Here is a 20,224-nt window from a genome sequence, read left to right on the forward strand (position 1 = left end):
CATAAAAATGGAACCTATTGGTCTGGTGCAGCTACAGGGAGCTCAAAAGGGACATGGTGAATCGGGACATTCAAATACAGTGTCACAGATTGTGGGCTCTGATTCCTGGGATGAAGATGGACGGGGTTGGGGTGGTGGAGTGGCAACCTCTGTACCAGGCACTGACCTGGGATTTTTTGTAGGTCCTCTTGCCTACAACCCTAGAGGAAAGTGGGATTATCCCCATTTCACAGATGAGGAAAGCAAAGCTCCAACAAGGCAGGAGCAGGAACGCAGCTCCCATGGAGACCACAAGGCAGGCACCTTTTTAGTTTGAACTCATGAAGCCACGATGGTCGCTGCCCTCTGAATGCTGACAGCTGGACCGTCTTTTCTGGGTTCCAGTTTCAAAACTGGACCTTTCATCCCCCTAGGACCGGCCATGTGAGCTATCTCCCCAGAACCTCCCGTGTGAGCTATCTCCCCAGAACCTCCCGTGTGAGCTATCTCCCCAGAACCTCCCGTGTGAGCTATCTCCCCAGAACCTCCCGTGTGAGCTATCTCCCCAGAACCTCCCGTGTGAGCTATCTCCCAGAACCTCCCGTGTGAGCTATCTCCCAGAACCTCCCGTGTGAGCTATCTCCCCAGAACCTCCCGTGTGAGCTATCTCCCCAGAACCTCCCGTGTGAGCTATCTCCCCAGAACCTCCCGTGTGAGCTATCTCCCCAGAACCTCCCGTGTGAGCTATCTCCCCAGAACCTCCCGTGTGAGCTATCTCCCCAGAACCTCCCGTGTGAGCTATCTCCCCAGAACCTCCCGTGTGAGCATCTCCCCAGAACCCCCGTGTGAGCTATCTCCCCAGAACCTCCCGTGTGAGCTATCTCCCCAGAACCTGCCGTGTGAGCTATCTCCCCAGAACCTCCCGTGTGAGCTATCTCCCCAGAACCTCCCGTGTGAGCTATCTCCCCAGAATCTCCCGTGTGAGCTATCTCCCCAGAACCTGCCGTGTGAGCTATCTCCCCAGAACCGCCCGTGTGAGCTATCTCCCCAGAACCTCCCGTGTGAGCTATCTCCCCAGAACCTCCCGTGTGAGCTATCTCCCCAGAACCTGCCGTGTGAGCTATCTCCCCAGAACCTGCCGTGTGAGCTATCTCCCCAGAACCTCCCGTGTGAGCTATCTCCCCAGAACCTCCCGTGTGAGCTATCTCCCCAGAACCTCCGTGTGAGCTATCTCCCCAGAACCTCCGTGTGAGCTATCTCCCCAGAACCTCCCGTGTGAGCTATCTCCCCAGAACCTCCCGTGTGAGCTATCTCCCCAGAACCTCCCGTGTGAACGATCTCCCCAGAACCTCCCGTGTGAGCTATCTCCCCAGAACCTCCCGTGTGAGCTATCTCCCCAGAACCTGCCGTGTGAGCGATCTCCCCAGAACCTGCCGTGTGAGCGGTCTCCCCAGAACCTGCCGTGTGAGCCATCTACCCAGAACCTGCCGTGTGAGCCATCTCCCCAGAACCTCCCGTGTGAGCTATCTCCCCAGAACCTCCCGTGTGAGCTATCTCCCCAGAACCTCCCGTGTGAGCTATCTCCCCAGAACCTCCCGTGTGAGCTATCTCCCCAGAACCTCCCGTGTGAGCTATCTCCCCAGAACCTCCCGTGTGAGCTATCTCCCCAGAACCTCCCGTGTGAGCTATCTCCCCAGAACCTCCCGTGTGAGCTATCTCCCCAGAACCTGCCGTGTGAGCGATCTCCCCAGAACCTGCCGTGTGAGCGGTGTGCCTTCCCGCCATCTCCAGCATCCTCCTAACCTGCTGGGATGTTTCCCCGACCAACTGCACTTCCGCTGAGATAGAGGAAGACATGATCTTTTTTTTTTTTTCCTGTTCATATACTTTTCCTTTGGAGCAGGCAGTGTGGTAACGTTATCTGCTATGGTTAAGTCCGGAAAGGCCAGTTTTAGGGAACTCTTGTTATTCAAGTGTTTATAGTCACCTTCCTTGAGCTAAAAGCATGTGCAGGGAACCAGATGCTTTCAATAACACAAAAATCATCACAAATGTAAATGATCAACCACTTATAAAGTTCTCCCCAATTCAAATCTCCCTTCCTATTTAACATGAGCCCCTCTGGTTTAGTGCAAGATTCCTCATAGGTCCAAACATGCAATGCAAATTATCAAGATGCAAATCTATGCCAAGTTGAGCAAAGAGTGCAGGCTTTTATGGAGGGGGCCATCACGCTGATGTTGAAGTCCCACTGGAAGCATGGTGGATCAGAGGCTGTAACCACTGAAGAGGAGAAAGCAGTAAGGACAGGAGTTAGCTTCTGCAAAAGGAGGATGACTCCATGGCTCTGCCAGAGAGAATGGCCTGAAACTCAAAGACTAAAAGAGGCCTTTGGAGGAAAGAGCGCCCCTCCTGTTGGAAAAATGACCTTGTTCAGGGATCAGCGAAGTTTTTCTATAAAGGGTTAGATAGTAAATATTTTCAGCTTTGCAGAACACATAGTCTCTGTCACATATTGTTTTTCTTTCTTTTTTTAAAAAGCCTTGAAAATGTAAAAATCATTCTTGGCTAAGAGATTTACATAAAAACTTGCTATGGGCAGGAATTGGCTCCTGTGTCTTATTCATCAGTCTGCAAAATCTAATGGGACGTGAAAGACGTCTACGAAGCCATCACAGACACCTGCTCTCCCCACAGAAATTCAATCCATCTTCCTTTTCCTTCTGAAAAGCATCTCATGGTTGCCATCTCTGTTCTCAGCATCTACTTTGAATTGGTGAATAGTAGATTTCCCTATTAGTTGCCTTCCTCAAGGAAAATGTGAAACTTTTGGTCTGCAGTCAGCTCCGCAAGCCCCCAGAGGAGACCAAGCGAGACACCCTGGGCTCTGTGGACGCCTGTATGTGTGGAGGGGGAGCATTCGTCCAGTTATTCCTCCCTCAGAGACAGGTGGCGGGGAAGAAAATCCATAGATTTGGGAGGCGCTCACAGGAACGGACTGCTTCCCTGGCTGTAGATGGAATGAAGGACACTTGGATTAAGCGTCCTTAAGTGTCCTTAAATTTAAATGTCCTTGGACAGATGGTTGAAGACGGATTGGATAGATAGATTTAAGAGTCACCGATGTCAGAATGGGTCTGGAGAGAAATAAAAAATGTCCACGTCCCACTGTCCAGTGGCTTCTCCAGTCCAGGGAGAGACTGGCCCTCAGGGCCACCCGTCCACTCCCACACCCTCCACTGGTGAGCTTGTTTTCTAGAGGGTTGTCTTGTGCAAAGAGTAAGAACCAGGGGCCGGACCTCTCACTTGGGGTTCATATCTCAGCTCCACCCCGCTGCTGGCTTTGTGAGTTTGAGTGAGTTAGTTGGCATTCTTGACTTCGTCTGTTCACGCTTCCAATCAGGGTGAGAACAGAGTCTCCCTGCAAGGGTTCAGGGAGCTGGGACACACGAAGCGCTTAAAGAGAATCTGGCGCGTAACGCATGCTGCTGTCACCACCAAGGGTCTGCTCCACCTCAGAGAAAACATGCTTGAGAGAGGTGGCAGGTGTGGTGGATAAAAGAAATAAAAGCAAGATGGTGTCACTGTCCAGCTGTGTGGCCCTGGGCAAGACATTCCTCCTCGTCCAGGTGGGCTGAGGAACCCCTTTCCTCTCTGATTCTGGTGCTCAAAAATGGGATGACTTATAACTTGCTTTAAAATAGCCAGTTCTGTAGGAGAAGTTTCTTCCCAGAAATTAAACTTGGGCATGAGAATGTAAGGTCTGGGCACAACCACTGGGAGTTCCTGCAGGGTCTCCTTTGAGACGTGCGGCCAACTAGTTTAACCTGCACGGTTAGAAAAGTCCCTTAAATCCACTTAGAAGGGCCAAATTTTCATAGCAAAGTGTGAGGCAGGCTATTCCTGCTTTCTCTATGGGATTCCCACTTGTCGTTTGTGGTTCCCGGACACTTTATGCGGTCACTTTCCCAGCATATAGTTCAAGGATGGGGATCAGCTTCCTCAAGGAAGAAAGTGGCTTGCCAAGCCCCATTTGCCCATGTGCCCATGACCTTGGCATTGTGGACTGGCCCAAAGCCAGGCCTTAGAGCTCTCACATCTCTGCGGTCCACAAGCCCTGAACCTCCACGGCCACCATGAGCCAGGCACAGTTATTACAGTAATAGGGAAGTGAATAGTACCCTACCCACCAAAATACCTAAAATAAAGAGGCTGGTAAGACAGCAGGTTTCACCAGAGAAACAAGATGAGGAGATAGGTAGGTAGGTAGGTAGGTAGGTAGATAGATAGATAGATAGATAGATAGATAGATAGATAGATAGATAGGACATAGAAGATAGACGGTAGATTAGATAGTGAGAGATAAGATAGATAATACATAGATAACAGATTAGATAGATGATAGAAGATAGATTGGATAGATGATAGACACATAAATAGACAGACAGATGATTGATAGGCTAGATAGACAGACAGATATAGCTATGTGTCATGGACAAACTGTCATGAAGGGCAGCCTGGATCTTTGGGGTACAAACTGAAGTGCTGTCCACAGGCAAGATTTCTTCCTGTTCAGGGAAGCCTCAGCTCTGCTTCTAAACGCCTTTCAAACCAATTGGACCAGGCCCACCCAGATTATGCAGGATAACTTCCTTTATAAATAAAGTCAGCTGGTTATGAGCATTAGTCACATGTACAAAATCCCATCACAGCAACAGCTAGGTTAATGTTTAACTGACCAGCTGGAACCATGACCTGGCCAAGGGATACATAATCACGGGGGTTTGCCGGGGCCTCAGGGAAGGAAGGCTTCCCACGCTGCTGCTCGGAGTGTATGATAACAACCGCTTTGAAGCACCAAATAGCAGGATCAAAGAGGAAAATGTGTACACTCTCAACCCAGCAACTTCACTTCTAGGATGAGAAGATGCTAAAAAAAAAAACCCTGGATACATATGCACGTGGAGAGATTCAGTTATTTGCAAAGGCAAAGAATTTGAAACACTGTAAGTTTCCATGGGTAAGAGAATGGAAAAGTAAAATATAGAAAAGGCACACAATGGAATTTAGTCAATTTTGAGACAAATGAATTCAATCAGTATGTAAATATGGATCTAAATAGGAATAAATGCTCCAGCTATACAAACAGGGATAGATCATAAAAACATAATGTTGAGTGTTTTGAAAAACAAAACATAAGTTGATGAAAGTACAGTATGATATATTTACATAAACTATGTAAAACGTGCTTTTGTATAAAACATAAAAGTAAAAGACAATACCGTATTTTCTTTACACAAATATGGATATTTGGTAAAAGCCTAAGAATCACAAACTGGAAAGATACGTGCCAAATCGCGACAGTGATTGCCTCTAGGGAGGGAAATTGAGGATCAGGACTGGAAAAATGACAGAGATTTTAAAGTTAACAGCCATGTTTTTTCTCTTTTGTAAAAGAAAAAAAATCTGAAATGAATACAAAAAGTGCTAACATAAATACATTTTAAATGTGTTCGGATGTCTGCTATGTGTTTAACCTGTTTTTATTTTATTTTCTATTCCTCCCCCTGCACAGCCCCAATTTTCAGAGAGAAAGAGAGATTGAAGTGGGTGAATTTGGCCTTCCTCCAGCCACCAATTGCCTCATACGAGACACTTCACATTTATGTTTAATAGGCGCCCTTTGAGTCTACTTGGACTTCGTTCCAAACCCTGACAGGCAATCCATAAACATTATCTGATTTAATCTTCACAACAAACCTAATTATTCCGGGAGTTCACAGTCAAGGAATCTGATGCTTGGAGCATTTAAATAATAGCAAGAAAAGGGCAGAGCCAGGATTTAAGGCAGTTCTCTCTCAGGTCCTTGCTCTTGACCTGCCGAGAAGCTGTGGTCAAGAACATATGCCCCTGCTCTGGGCTGGACGTTCAAATGTGGCTGAGTCATGTATGGGCTGTGCCCCCAGACAAGTCAGTCACTCAGCTCCATGCCTCAGTTTCCCCATCCACAGACTAAGGATAACACAGCTACCCGCTTCATGGGTTTGGGGTAGCGGTGAGAATAGTAGCAACACCTAGCACATGCCGAGAGCTCCTCAAATGTGGCCTGGCTTCTTTTTTCCTTTTTATTAACTACTACCTCTTCTTGACTCCTAGCCACATGGATTGAGAGAGGTTGTTTGCTGCTCTCTGGGACATTTTAGATTAAGCTCACCCTTTCTCCAGACCTTCATGAAATTTAAACCCCCAAAGTTGCTTTACTAGGCAGACGTCTGGTCTCTGAGCCACAGACGTGTCTGTTCTTAGTCCCATTTCCAGGGTCAGTCAGCTGTGGGTGGATAGGTCATTGGCTTGTCTGAGGCCAGGCAGGAGCCCAGAATCAAAAGCCAGATCTGAGCCTGATGTGGCCTTTCCATGGCTCCAGCCCCATCCCACACTCTTTCCTTTCTTTTTTATAGAGATATAATTCTCATGCCATAAAATGTACTGTTTTAAAATATACAGGTCAGTGGTTCTTAGTGTTCGCAAGGTTATGAACCATCATCCCTATCTAATTTCAAAACACTTTCATCACCACAAAAGGAAATCCCGTACCCGTGACCAGTCACTTCCCTTCCCCATCCCTGCAGCCCCTGACCACCACTAATGCACGTTCTGTCTGTGGATTTGCCTGGTCTGGACATTTCATATGAGTAGGACCGTGTAATATGGCGCCTTTGTGTTGGCCTTGTTTCACTTCACACAACATGTTCATGATCCATCCATGTTCTCACATGCATGCATTCCTTTTTGTGGCTGAATAGTCTTCCATCGTGTGGACGTAATACATTTCCTCACTCTTTTCTACTCTGCAGGAGAACCCTTGGGGGATATTCGAAGTGGGGCATTTTACACCCATTCCTGGGACAAATCCCCCATCTCCGTGGCCAGTCAGTCGAACTCCCCTAACATATTTGAGTCCGTTCACGCTTCTGAGTCTTTTTAACACTTCCGTGTTAAGGAACATGGATTTACTTCTGGAATGACTTCAGGAAATTACTTCTATGTATAGGTACATGTGCCTGCGTGTACGCGTGTGTGTGTGTCTATGTGTGTGTGCTTGTGTTTGTATATGTGCGAGTGCCTACTCTGTAAGCCTGCCACATTGATATCATGCACACACAGGCACTCACACATACAGGCACATGCACGCAGGCACTCACACAGGCACACACACGTACACACAGGCACACACACCCACACGCACGCACGCAGGCACTCACACAGGCACACACACATACACACAGGCACACACACCCACATGCATACACGCACGCAGGCACTCACACAGGCACACACACGTACGCACAGGCACACACACCCACATGCATGCACGCAGGCACTCACACAGGCACACACACGTACACACAGGCACACACACCCACACGCACGCACGCAGGCACTCACACAGGCACACACACATGCGCACAGGCACATGTACCCATACACAGAAGTAACTCCATGAAGTCATTCCAGAAGTAATTCCGTGTTCTTATTTATTTAAAAGTTAAAAATACAATTCACCTAGAAAATGGCCAAACTAATTTACATTTATGAGGGTAAATCAAACAACAAAAATGTGTTTTCTCAGAAGCCTCGGGCTTTTTTCAAATTTGAAATGACCATCATTTAAAGAACCCTACCTTATTGATTATTTTCAGCAAAACAGAACAGTTCTCTGATTTATGATGGAGGCGGGTGGAGGGCTTCAGAGCAGGGTAAAAGGAGAGAAGAAACATTTAATAATACAAAAAGCTTCCAAGTCATAGTTCTGCCTCTGTCGTGTTCTGAGGCCTTGAGACAGTGTTGCTAAGCAGTCTCTAATACCTACCGGGGTCGGCAGGAATTGTACACCTGTGCGCTTTCAGGAAGCAGGCTGCCTTCTGTGATGCTAAACTTATCAGAGCCGGATGGGGCCAGAGGAAAGGCAGCTAGCAGTGTAGGCCTTCTTGGAGCAGTGCTAAGCAGCAGCATAAAGGGAAGTGGCATCCACCCCCAGCCTGCCACGCACATGATGTGTTCTTCTTGGTCCAGTGGGGGTTTAGGTGGGTTTCAGAAGACAGAACAATTGTATACACGTAAATAGTGTGCTAGGTATATTGCTGTGAATTGGCCTCAACTAAAAAGGTATTTGAGAGGTGCAACCAGATGCAAAGAACTCTGTAGGCCTACCACATCAATATCATTCACACACAGGCACTCGCAATAAACACAGGCACTCACACATACACACAGGCACATGCACCCATAGGCACACAGGCACTCACACACACAGGAACACACACACATAAGCACTCGCACATACACAAACACAGGCACTCACACACACACAGGCACACACAGGCACTCACACACACAAGCATAGGCACACACATACACAGGCACATGTACCCATATGCACACACTCACACATACACAAACAGGTGCACACACAGGCACTCACACACACACAAATACAGGCACACACACACAGGCACATGCACCCATATGTAAGCAGACACTCATATGTATACACACAGGCACGCACACACATAGGCACTCGCACATACACAAACACAGGCACAGGCACACACAGGCACTCACACGTACACAGAGGCACACACACAAATAGGCACATGTACCCACGTGCACACAGACATATACACAAACACAGGTGCGCACACACACACACAAACATAGGCACTCACACATACATAAATACAGGCACTCACACACAGACACATGTATCCATACACACAGGCACTCACACACACACACACACACACAGGCACACACACACACAGAGGCACAGGTACCCATATGCACACAGGCACTCACACATACACAAACACAGGCTCACAAATACAGGCGCACACACACACAGGCATGTGCACCCCTCTGCACACAGGCACTCACACATACCCAAACACAGGCGTGCACACACACACACACACCCCCAGGCACATGTAACCATAAACACCAGGCACTCACACATACACGTACAGGCACACACACATTCACAGGCACTCATACATGAACACAGGCACACATACATACACACAGGCACATGTACCCATAAACACACAGGCACTCACACAGGCACGCACACATTCACAGGCACACATTTATAGGCACTCATACACAAACACAGGCACACACACGTACAGGCACATGTACCCATAAACACACAGGCAGTCACACAGACACGCACACATTCACAGGCACATGTACCCATAAACACACAGGCACTCACACACACAGGCACACACACATTCACAGGCACTCATACACAGGCACACACACGTCTTTTTCTCTCTGCCTTCACAAGGCACTGAATCTTGCACTTGGACTTCCCAGCCTCCAGAACTGTGAGAAACAAATTTCTGCTGTTTAGAAGATACCCAGTCTGTGGTATTTTCTTATACCAGCCTGAATGGACTAAGACAGTCCAGGATTCAACAGTCAAAAAGATAGATGACATAGCCCAACCCCTGCTAATTTGTAAAATGAGGAAACAAAGATTCCAAGAGATATGATATGTGATCAGGATTGCACAGGAAGTTAATGGGAAAGCAAGGAGCGGAATCCAGGAGTCCAGACTCCAGGGCCCACCACATCATAGACACCAAACTACCAGTCAGAAGAGTGATCTTAAATACAGGGAAATTCCTCCGTGTCACAGCCAGTTTATTCTGGAGGCCAAAGTTTCCTTTTATCATTTCTTATTTCTATGACTATTAATTCTCTGCTCCTGAAATTGACGTTGGTCAGTGGAAAATATATATGTCTGAGGTGGGCAGATGACGAGGTCAGGAGATCGAGACCATCCTGGCTAACACGGTGAAACCCCGTCTCTACTAAAAATACAAAAAATTAGCCGGGCATGGTGGCGGGAGCCTGTGGTCCCAGCTACTCTGGAGGCTGAGGCAGGAGAATGGCGTGAACCCGGGAGGCAGAGCTTGCAGTAAGCCGAGATTGCACCACTGCACTCCAGCCTGGGGGACAGAGCGAGACTCCATCTCAAAAAAAAAATACATATGTATAGATATAGATATATACATACACATATACATATATGTCCAACCCATCTTAATTTTGGTAAAGTGCAATTTAGGGATAGGGAGTGTTAGGTAGAGTGTGTGAACGTGTGTGTGTGTGTGCATGTGTGTGTGTAATTGCAACAACCGTTAGAAAACTAATCACAATCCATGAGGGAATGTACTGCTTTAATGAAGCCATTAGCCAAAGACCATTCTGCGAGAGAAAATGTAAAGACTGAACTCTGAGCACATTACCTGTAATGAACCTGAAAATAGACCTGGGGAATTTCTAAAGTATTCTTAGCCTCCATAATAGACATTGTGCAAGCTGCCCGGATTGCAGCCCAGCTCCAGGAATCCCATGGACCCAGGAGAAGACATGGCCGAGGGTGATGTAACTGCTGGCTGATGCAAAAGCATCAGAGAGAGGCCGAGGCTCTACTTAAAACTCATAACTCTTTCAGCCGCGCTCTTGTTTAATGCAAAAGGTCATTTCTGTGTCAATTGCTTCCCTGGAGAAAGAACGGAGAAAATCTTTTTCCATCTCCTGCTTCACACCAGAGCAGTGTTTCTGGAGAGGGACTTTGCGAGAGACTGGCATCATTAGATGTCCCAAAGCCAAAGGCCCTTTTTCATTTTCATCTGTCCATAAAGAAAAGAATTATAAAAAGGCAATCAGGTAGTATCCTACAAAATCAAATAGAAGGTATTTTCTTCATCACCTGGCAAATCACAACATACATGAGAGGTGTGACACTAATAGTTTTGCATGAAGTCATCTGAGTAGGATAAATCAAAGTCCCCGTTGGCTGTGATGGAACGGGCTTCCATGGAGCAACAGAGGAAGGCACTTTGCGTTGCTTTAGGCTTGCTTTTTTAAAAAATGAAGGTGCCAAGCATGGCGGCCCATGCCTGTAATCCCAGCACTTCGGGAGACTGAGGCAGGAAGATCGCTTGAAGCTAGGAGATCAAGACCAGCCTGGACAACATAGCAAGATCCTGTCTCTACAAGAAAAGTAAAAAATTAAAATTATCTGGGCATGGTGACACTTGCCTATTTTCCCAGCACTTTGGTAGGCCAAGGTGGGAGGATTGCTTGAGGCCAGGAGTTCAAGACCAGCCTGGGCAACATAGTGAGACCCCATCTCAAAAAAAAAAAAGAATAGAAATGGTTGAAGATGGGGGAAGGGGAGATGAAGGGGGAAAAAAGATGTCAAGAAAACTGACAGCATATAAGACATTGTTTGGCCCTCTGGACACAATCATATCCCATGCTATAGGCATTTCAGTTACGTGAGCCAATAATTTCCCTTATATATAAAGTAAAAAAAAAAAAAGAAAAAGAAAGTAATGGTTGAAGACATTCATTCCACCTTATTTGGGAGACACTGCCCATTATTCCCTGCTTTTAGTATCCTTGAAGGTGATCTGGACTTTGCAAAGCCTTCTTCAGCTCTTCCTTTGTTGCTGGGAGCAATCCAGGATCTAGCCCATAAGGATCTGTGTTAGTTTCCTGATGCTGCCATGACAAATTAACACAAATGTATTATCCTACAGTTCTGGAGGACAGAAGTCTGAAGTGAGTCTTAAGGGGCTAAAGTTAAGATGTTGGCAGGGCTGCACTCCTTCTGGAAGCTCTCAGAGAAAATCTGTTCTTTGCCTTCTCCAGCTTGCTTCTAGAGACTGTTCACATTTCTTGGCTCATGGCCATATCACCCTGACCTCTGCTTCTACTGCAACATCTCCTCCTCTTCCTCTGACCTTCATGGCTCCCTCTTATAGGGACTTTAGGATGACTGGATCCACCTAGATAATCCAGGATAATTCTTGCATCTTAAGATCCTAATTCAATCACAGTTGCAATGTCCCTTTTACCATGTAAGGTAATATATTCACAGATCCCGGAGATTAAAGCATGGATATCTTTTGCAGGGGGTGAGAGTAAAGCATTATTCAACCTACTGTGCTTGCTCAAGGTACCCAGGGTTAGTTTCTGTTGCTTACAACCAAACCTAACTGATGTATTACTTCTACTTGGTCTCTGCAATAAAGAAAAAGAATAAATACTTTTTGATTGTTGTTGAAAACTAGGAATATGATCATAAATAAAAGTAAACTGTTGAACATTTTTGGTAAATTGTTCAAAGAATAGCCCTTTATTCCAAGTCCTGGTACAGTGTGTAAATGGTACAATGTGTCTTGTACAAACAAGGACAGCCTGGTGTTTACCCTGGGAGGTTCCCCCTAGAATTGTCCAGTTCCCAACAGAATGGAATATCTCCCTTAACCCAGTGTGTTTGATTCTTTTTGGCAGGACACTGAAATTCTGAACACTGCCATACTCACAGGAAAGACAGTTGCCATGCCTATCAAGGTGGTGTCTGTGGAGGAGAACAGTGCCGTGATGGACATCTCAGAGTCGGTGGAGTGCAAGTCCACAGACAAGGACGTTATCAAAGTAAGTCATTCCACAGCCAGCTGGATGGAACCGGTGGGAACTTCACTTGGACATCCCATTTGCTAGGGACATTTAGACTGAAATACATGAGGTTCAACCATACAGAGACTTATGTGCAACACACTTCCAGCTGATCCACTCAACCTGTCCACTGCCATCTCTTTGTTTTCGCATCATGCCAACCTGGCTAGGGTTTTTGGTTCATTCCTGTCTTTCTTCCTTTATTTGACAATTAAAAATTGTGTGTGTGCATATACCTATATAATGCACAACATATTATTTTAAAATACATATACATTATGGAATGGCTAAATTGAGCTATTAGGCCAGTGCAAAAGTAATTATGGTTCTTGCCATTACTTTTAAATGGCGGAATCCACAATTACTTTTGTACCAACCTAATAATTAACATATGCATAACTGCACATCTCACATACTTATCTTTTTTGTATGATGAGAACTTAATCTACTCTCTTAGCAATTTTCAAGAATATATTATTACACTTTAGGAGGCTGAGGTGGGCGGATCACCTGAGGTCAGGAGTTCTAGACCAGCCTGGCCAACATGGTGAAACCCCATCTCTACTAAAAATACAAAAATTAGCTGGGCATGGTTGTGTGCACCTGTAGTCCCAACTACTTGGGAGGCTGAGGCAGGAGAATCACTTGAACCCAGGAGGCAGAGGTTGCAGTGAGCCAAGATCGTGCCACTGCACTCCAGCCTGGGTGGCAGAGTGAGACTCCATCTCAAAATATATATATATATAATTATTAGTAACTAAATTTAACATATTGTACCAAAAAATCTCTTGAACATATTCCTTCTCCTGTCTAACTGATATTTTGTATCTTTTGACCAATATCTGCACAACTGTCCCCTTACCCATCCCCTGGTAACTGCCATTCTCTCTCTGTTCCTATCAGTTCAACTTCACTAGATTCCACATGTATGTGAGATCATGCAGTGTTTGTCTTTCTGTGCCCTGCTTACTTCACTTAACATGATGTCCTGTAGGTTCGTCCATGCTCTAACAAGTAATAGGATTTCTTTATTTTTTTAAGGTTGAACAGTCTTCCATTGTGTTTATATACCACATTCTCTTTACCCACTCATCCCTTGATAGACCATCAGTGGTGCTTTGGACTATAGGTCAAACCCTGAATGCCTACTGTAGCTAAGCAGGTGACTTCAATAAGTGAAGTGGTAAATTGGTTCTGCCTATTCTAGAAGGGCAGCCAAGATTCTGCTCTTTGTCTTTCCCAGCAAGGAAATTGCTATAACCAGCTGTGGTCATGAGATAGTGGGATTTCAGTATTTTATGTCTCCAAAAGGACGGAAAATCTAGATTTCTGGTTAAAAAAAACAACAACAACCTTGTTTTTCAAGGTTAGCAACAAATTCTAATTTTTTTAATGGGCAAAAAAATAAAAAACAAAATATATTTGCACTGCGGGCTGGCCGATGGGGTAACTGTTTAAAAGCACCCTTCTAGAGTAGGGGTTGCACACCGTGAGCCATGGGCCAAACCTAATCACTGCCTATTTTGTAAATAAAGTTTTACTGGGACACAGCCACTCAAATTCACTTCCATTTTGCCTGTAGCTGCTTTGGGGGCTACCACAGGAGAATTGAGTAATTGACAGAAACTATATGGCTTAGACAGTCTAAAATATCCAGCATTTTGCTCTTCCCAGAAACGGCTTGCCTAGAGTAATGTGTGCTATAGAGTCTTAAGTTTTGTGGAGGAAGAACTGCAATTCCTGGTGTTTCCCATCATTAGTCATGATGCTAGACACAATGCTTGCTTAAAGAATAAGGCAATGTGAGGGCTTTACCAAGCCAGAAATAAAGCATTTAGTCTCTCTCTGTATTTTTCTGTAATCCCTGGAAACACACCCAGGAAAAAAACAAATATGAAAAAAAACATGCAGGTAGTGATTTTTGTTTCCCTCAAATAGAGTCTGACAGATAGCAACCAGCCTTCTCTCTGGTGTTTAAAACTCCATGTCTGAGTAGAAGAGAAGTTAACAAACTGTTGAGATGGAGAAATGACATGGAAAAATACTTCTCTGCAAACCCCACCCTCAGAACAAGCAACAGACCACCATTCTAGACAGTCCACTCCAATAGGTGGCAGTAAACATTCCAGCAACATCTGTATACTATGACGATCCTTCTGACTGTTGGAGATAGTATCTCAAGGAAGCGCTTTTTTCCCTAATTTACCCAAAAGTGATATATGGGCTGGTGGTGGCCTTGAATCCAGACTGCTTTAACAGAAAGACAACAAGGCCCATGGGAGGAAGAGGAAAAGGGGGATGAAGTTCTAAACCACGCTGTCCAATGAAAACGCAATGTGAACCACATACGAATTTTTTTTTTTTTTTTTTTTTGAGACAGAGTCTCGTTCTGTTGCCCAGGCCGGAGGGAAGTGGCGCGATCTGGGCTCACTGCAAGCTGCGCCTCCCAGGTTCACGCCATTCTCCTGCCTCAGCCTCCCAAGTAGCTGGGATTACAGGTGCCCACCACCGTGCCTGGCTAATTTTTTATATTATTAGTATTAGTATTATTATTACTGTGGTCTCGATCTCCTGACCTAGTGATCCACCCACCTCGGCCTCCCAAAGTACTGGGATTACAGGCATGAGCCACCGTGCCTGGCCTGAGCCACATATGAAACTTTAAATTTTCTAATAGGCACATTCAAAAAAAGTTTTAAGAAAAGTTGAATTTAGTTGTAGTAATGCATCGTGTCTAACCCATTATATGACAACATTACCATTTCTACATGTAATCAATATAAACATTAATAATGAAATACTTTCCTTTTTTTTACACTAAGTCTTTGAAATCCAGTGTGTGTGTTATACTAACAGCACACTGAAATCGACACCAGCCCCATTTCCAGTGCTTCATAGCCGTGTGTGGCTTGTGGCTCCCACAGTGGACAGCACAGGTCGTTGTTGGTCATTGTCACTGATTTGCAAGCCCCCTAAAAGCCAGAACCCTTGATGAATGTAACGTGTTGATAGGACACCTCCAGTACTGATAACTTTTCTAGAGGTAAAGAACCTATCTTTCAGCCTACAAAAACCAAGAGGGAAAACAACCCAAAATTTATCCCAGCTGTATACATAGCAATCCTTAGCTACTCTTAAGACAATTTCGACATGGAGTCCATTACTAATATCTCCAGGAATTATAATCAGTATCTTTAGGGAAATCAATGTATTCAAACAGAAAATTGCCTCCTGAAATGAATCCAGAGTTGATACCCCTGGCTGTTGACAAAGCAATCTGAAATCTTGAGTCAGCAGAAGCTGGGTGAGGACATCAGAGCAGGCAGGCTCAGTGTACTTGAGCACAGTCCGTAGGACCCAGGCTTGGCTGTGGCCTCGGGTCTGATGAGATCAATGATACTCGCAGTGCTAATTGGGTACAGCTCAGAATGCCATGGAGAGAAGAGGGGGAGGGAATTGACATTTAATCCGTGCCTAGTCTGCAGCAGGCCCATGACGTTTTGGATTTAGGCAGTTCAGAGTTCTGTCAAGAATTCTGAAGGCTCTGAGATTGCACCCTAGCGTAAACTGGCAAATCAAACTGTCACAGTTTTGTGGATGCTGGCAGAAGACACAAGACCCCGACGTCAGAGACAAAGGACAGTCACTGTGTCAGCATCTTTCTGCACCAGTTGCCTGGGCTTCAGTTCCCACTGGGTTATGCAGAAGAGGCCAGTGACACTTGCACATGTAGTGGATTGGGTTTCAGGAGAGGAATCCTGGCCTTAGAGAACGTGCATCTTTTATCATGGGCTATATGTTTGTGTCCCACCCTGAATTCCTATGTGGAAGCCCTTAACACCCGATGCAATGGTATTAGAGGTAGGGCCTTTAGGAGGTAATTAGGCTTCGATGAGGGTGGAGCCCCATGATGGCAGTAGCACTCTTATAAGAAGAGGAAAACAGACCAGAGCTTGCTGTCTCTCTACTATGTGAGGATACAGCAAGAAGGCAGCAGTCTGCAAGCCAGGAGGGCTCTCAGCAGAACCCAACCATCCTGGCATCCTGATCTCAGACTTCCCAGTCTTTGGAACTGTGAGAAATAAATTGTGTGTTGTTTAGGCCACCCGACTTACGGTATTCTGTTAAAGCAGGTCAACCTGACTTAAGACAGGTAGGAAGCCTGCCTGACCTCCCCAAAGAGACAATGCCTTTATCATACTGGACCTTCAGCGTGTCTGCCCTTTGCTCCAGAAGAAGGCACTGTCTGTCTTCCAAGACTGCTCACTATATAAAACACCTTTGAAAAGACCTTTCAGAACAAAAATAGCCTGTGCTCTGTTTGTACAATGTGCTGAAATGGAAGCATATCATGGAGAATGTCTCCCAAAGAATTCCTCATGGCTTTGCCACATTCAAGCTATGCAGCCTTGGGTGAATCATATAGCGTTCCATCCAGTACTCAGTCTCCTTCTTAGTAAAATGAGGATAAGCATAGTTCCTAATTCAAAAGATCAGCATGAGGATTAATCAGGTTTATAAATGCAGCAGAGAACATGACCTAGTAGCCAGCATGTAGTAAGGGCTTAATAACTCAGAGTCAACTCTGGTCATCTCATGTAATCATCTGATTAGGCAGATCAGGGATTAAGACTGGAGGCTTACAGGTATATTTTGTGTGATATGCACAGTGTTGCTTAAAAATATAAGAACTGGATGCAACTCATTTCAAACGTACAATTCAGTGATTTTTAGTAAATTATGCAAAGTTTGGCAACCACCACCACGATCCGATTTTAGAACATTTTTGTCACAGTTAATCCCCATTCCCATCCCCGGTCCCTGGCAGTCACTAAGCTGGTTTCTGTCTCTATAGATTTGCCTGCTGTGCGCATTTCCCGTGAATGGCATCACACAATACATGGTCTTTTGTGTCGACGTTTTCCACTTAGCATTATGTTTTTGAAGCTCACGTACATGGTAGCATGGGGCAGTAGTTTGTTTCTTTTATTGCGGAATAATACTCCACTGTATGGATATACCATATTGTGTTCATCCATTCACCCGGTTGGGTTGTTTCCACTTTTTAAATGTTTCATCCATTTATGAATCCTGCTGCAGTGCATATCCACATTCATGCCTTTGTGTGGACATACATTTTCATTCCTCTTGAGTAGATACAGAGGAGTAGAGTGGCTTGGTCATATGGTAACCTGACATTTAATGTTTGAGAAACTGCCAAACTTTTTTCCAAAGTTGCTATACCATTTTGCATTCTCACGAGTCATATCTGAGGGTTTCCCCTCTGGCTTATTGGGAAAATCCAGCAGATCTGGTAGAGCTACAGTGTGCTCTCCTGGCGACACTGTGTGGTGCCCTTTATTTATTTTTTCATTTTTCCATAAGTGATTGGGGTACAGGTGGTATTTGGCTACATGATTAAGTTCTTTCATGGTGATTTGTGAGATTTTTGGTGCACTCATCACCCAAGCAGTATTCACTGTACCATATTTGTAGTCTTTTATCCTTCACCTCGTGCCCTCCGCCTCCAAAATTCCCCCCAAGCCCCCAAAGTCCATTGTATCATTCTAATGCATTTGCATCCTCATAGCTTAGCTCCCAACGGCACCTTCTGATTTGTCACAGTTGCCTTATATTTGGTCCACTTCCATTATCTGCTTGGCCCATGTAAGCACTTGAATGTGTGTAGATGGGACACTACCCATTGTGTAAATGTGGAGGCTGAGGTTCAGCAGGAGGACTTGGGTTTTATGATTTTGCTTTCTAGCTTTTCCTTTTTCTTTCCTTCATTCTTTCCTTCTTCCTTTTCTTTCTTCCTCTTTTCCTCAATTTCATTCAGCCAACATTTATTAACCAACTACCACATTTAAGGTTCTGTGATTTTGGTAAGGAAAAAACAGATGAAGAAAGTGAACCTCTCAGGACCCACAGCCCAACAGAAGAGGTAAAATGCCACACTTTATTTTGCATACCAACTCATTTACTACTCATAACGTCTGCATTATCACTATTATTAATTCTGTCTTATAGTAGAAAAAACTGCGGCTCAGCAAATGGAGGCCACCTGCCTGAGGTCACGCAACTTGCACATGGCAGAGAAGGGATTCTACCTAGAGGGCCAAAAGCTCTCGGCCATTAGGCTATATAGTCTCTGTACATTCAAATTTTGCTTAACATTTTACTTTTTATTTGGAATTTCATACTTATCTCAAAGGTTGCAATGACTGGACAAAGTATACTATATACCCTTTACTGAGGTTCTACTGTTGCCAATATTTACCCATTTGCTTTTTCACAGCTTCAGTCTCTCTCTCTCTCTCTTCCCATCCTCTAGATAGACAGATAGACAGGTAGGCAGGTAGATGGATAGATGGATGGATGGGTGGATAGGTGAATAGATGGATGGGTGGACAGATGGAAGAAGGGAGATAGATAGGATAGGTGATTAATAGATGATTGATAGGTAATAGGTTAGATAGATAAGTGACAGATTAGATAGATGGTAGATTTAGATAGAAGATAGATAGATAGATAGATAGATGATAGATAGATAGATAGATAGATAGATAGATAGATAGATTGATTGATTGATTGATTGACTGATTTGTTGCTGAACCACTTCAGAGTAAGTTACATATATCAAGGCCTTTTAACTCTAACTACTTCAGTGTATATTTCCTAAGAATAAGAATATTCTTTTACATACCCACAGTCATCAACTTCAGTTAATTTAATATTGATACAATACATTATCTAATCCATATTCTGTTTTCCAATTTTGTCAGTTGGCCAACCGTGTCTTGTGGAAGAGCGTATTTTTCTGCAGTACAAGATCCAATCTAGGCTCACATGCACATTTAATTGTCACGTACTCTAGTCTCCTTTTAGCTGAAGCAGGTCCTGAGCATTGCCCTGTCTTTTAACACACAGAATACTCTTGAGAATACAGTCCTTTTTTTTTTAACTTTTTAAATAAAATATTCCTCATTTAAGATTTCCTGATATTTCTTCATTTAGATTCAAATTTGCGTTCCCAGCAAGGATAACTATACAATTGATGATATACATATATATTTTGTTTCATTTATTTTTGTATGCTTTTTAATCACCCTGAAATACTTCAGTGGGTATTTTCTCTGATTATATAAGTAATGTATAAAATTTGTCTACAATAATAATTGCTCCAGAAAACTCTAAGAAAGAAAGAACTACCTTTACTCCCATCACCCTTAGAGAATCATTGTAAACATTTTGGTAATCATTTCTTACACACATATACCCACATATACAGATAAGTTTTTAATAATAAGATATCATACATACTGTTCTTGTTAACCACAAACTGTCTTATTGGCAGATCTATACACATACATACACACGCTCACACACGTGTCTACACAATTCAACACACACGTATAAGGGCTTTGCAGTCCTGGTATGTCTTACAGAAATAGAGCCATATCCTTATGCATTTCTGCCGATTCCTTCTCTCACCTTGCAATGCGTCATGAACATCCCTGCCTTGCAGCACTTGGAACATGAAGCCAGGCCAGTGTGCGGTGTCAAAGAACAATAAGGGCCGAGGAGTCTGGTCTGCGATGTGCAGGTTAATAGGAGTCATAACATTTGAATGGGAGAGAACCCTGGATGTCGGCCTCTTTGTTGATTCACATTCAAGAGGTGAAGGAGCAGCACCTAGAGAAGGGCC

The 20,224-nt window shown here is 44.5% G+C and overlaps 1 protein-coding gene across 1 annotated transcript in view; it reads left to right on the forward strand.

Annotated features, from left to right (window-relative positions):
* TMEM132C (transmembrane protein 132C) overlaps positions 1 to 20,224 on the forward strand; it is a 453,190-nt gene that overhangs the window by 401,283 nt on the left and 31,683 nt on the right. Inside the window, exon 5 of the mRNA XM_012509870.2 lies at positions 12,352 to 12,495. Within this exon, the coding sequence (XP_012365324.2) occupies positions 12,352 to 12,495 (144 nt within the window). The remainder of the gene's footprint in view (positions 1 to 12,351; positions 12,496 to 20,224) is intronic.

Source organism: Nomascus leucogenys, chromosome 10 (genome assembly GCF_006542625.1).
Source record: "Nomascus leucogenys isolate Asia chromosome 10, Asia_NLE_v1, whole genome shotgun sequence".
Taxonomy (NCBI): domain Eukaryota; kingdom Metazoa; phylum Chordata; class Mammalia; order Primates; family Hylobatidae; genus Nomascus; species Nomascus leucogenys.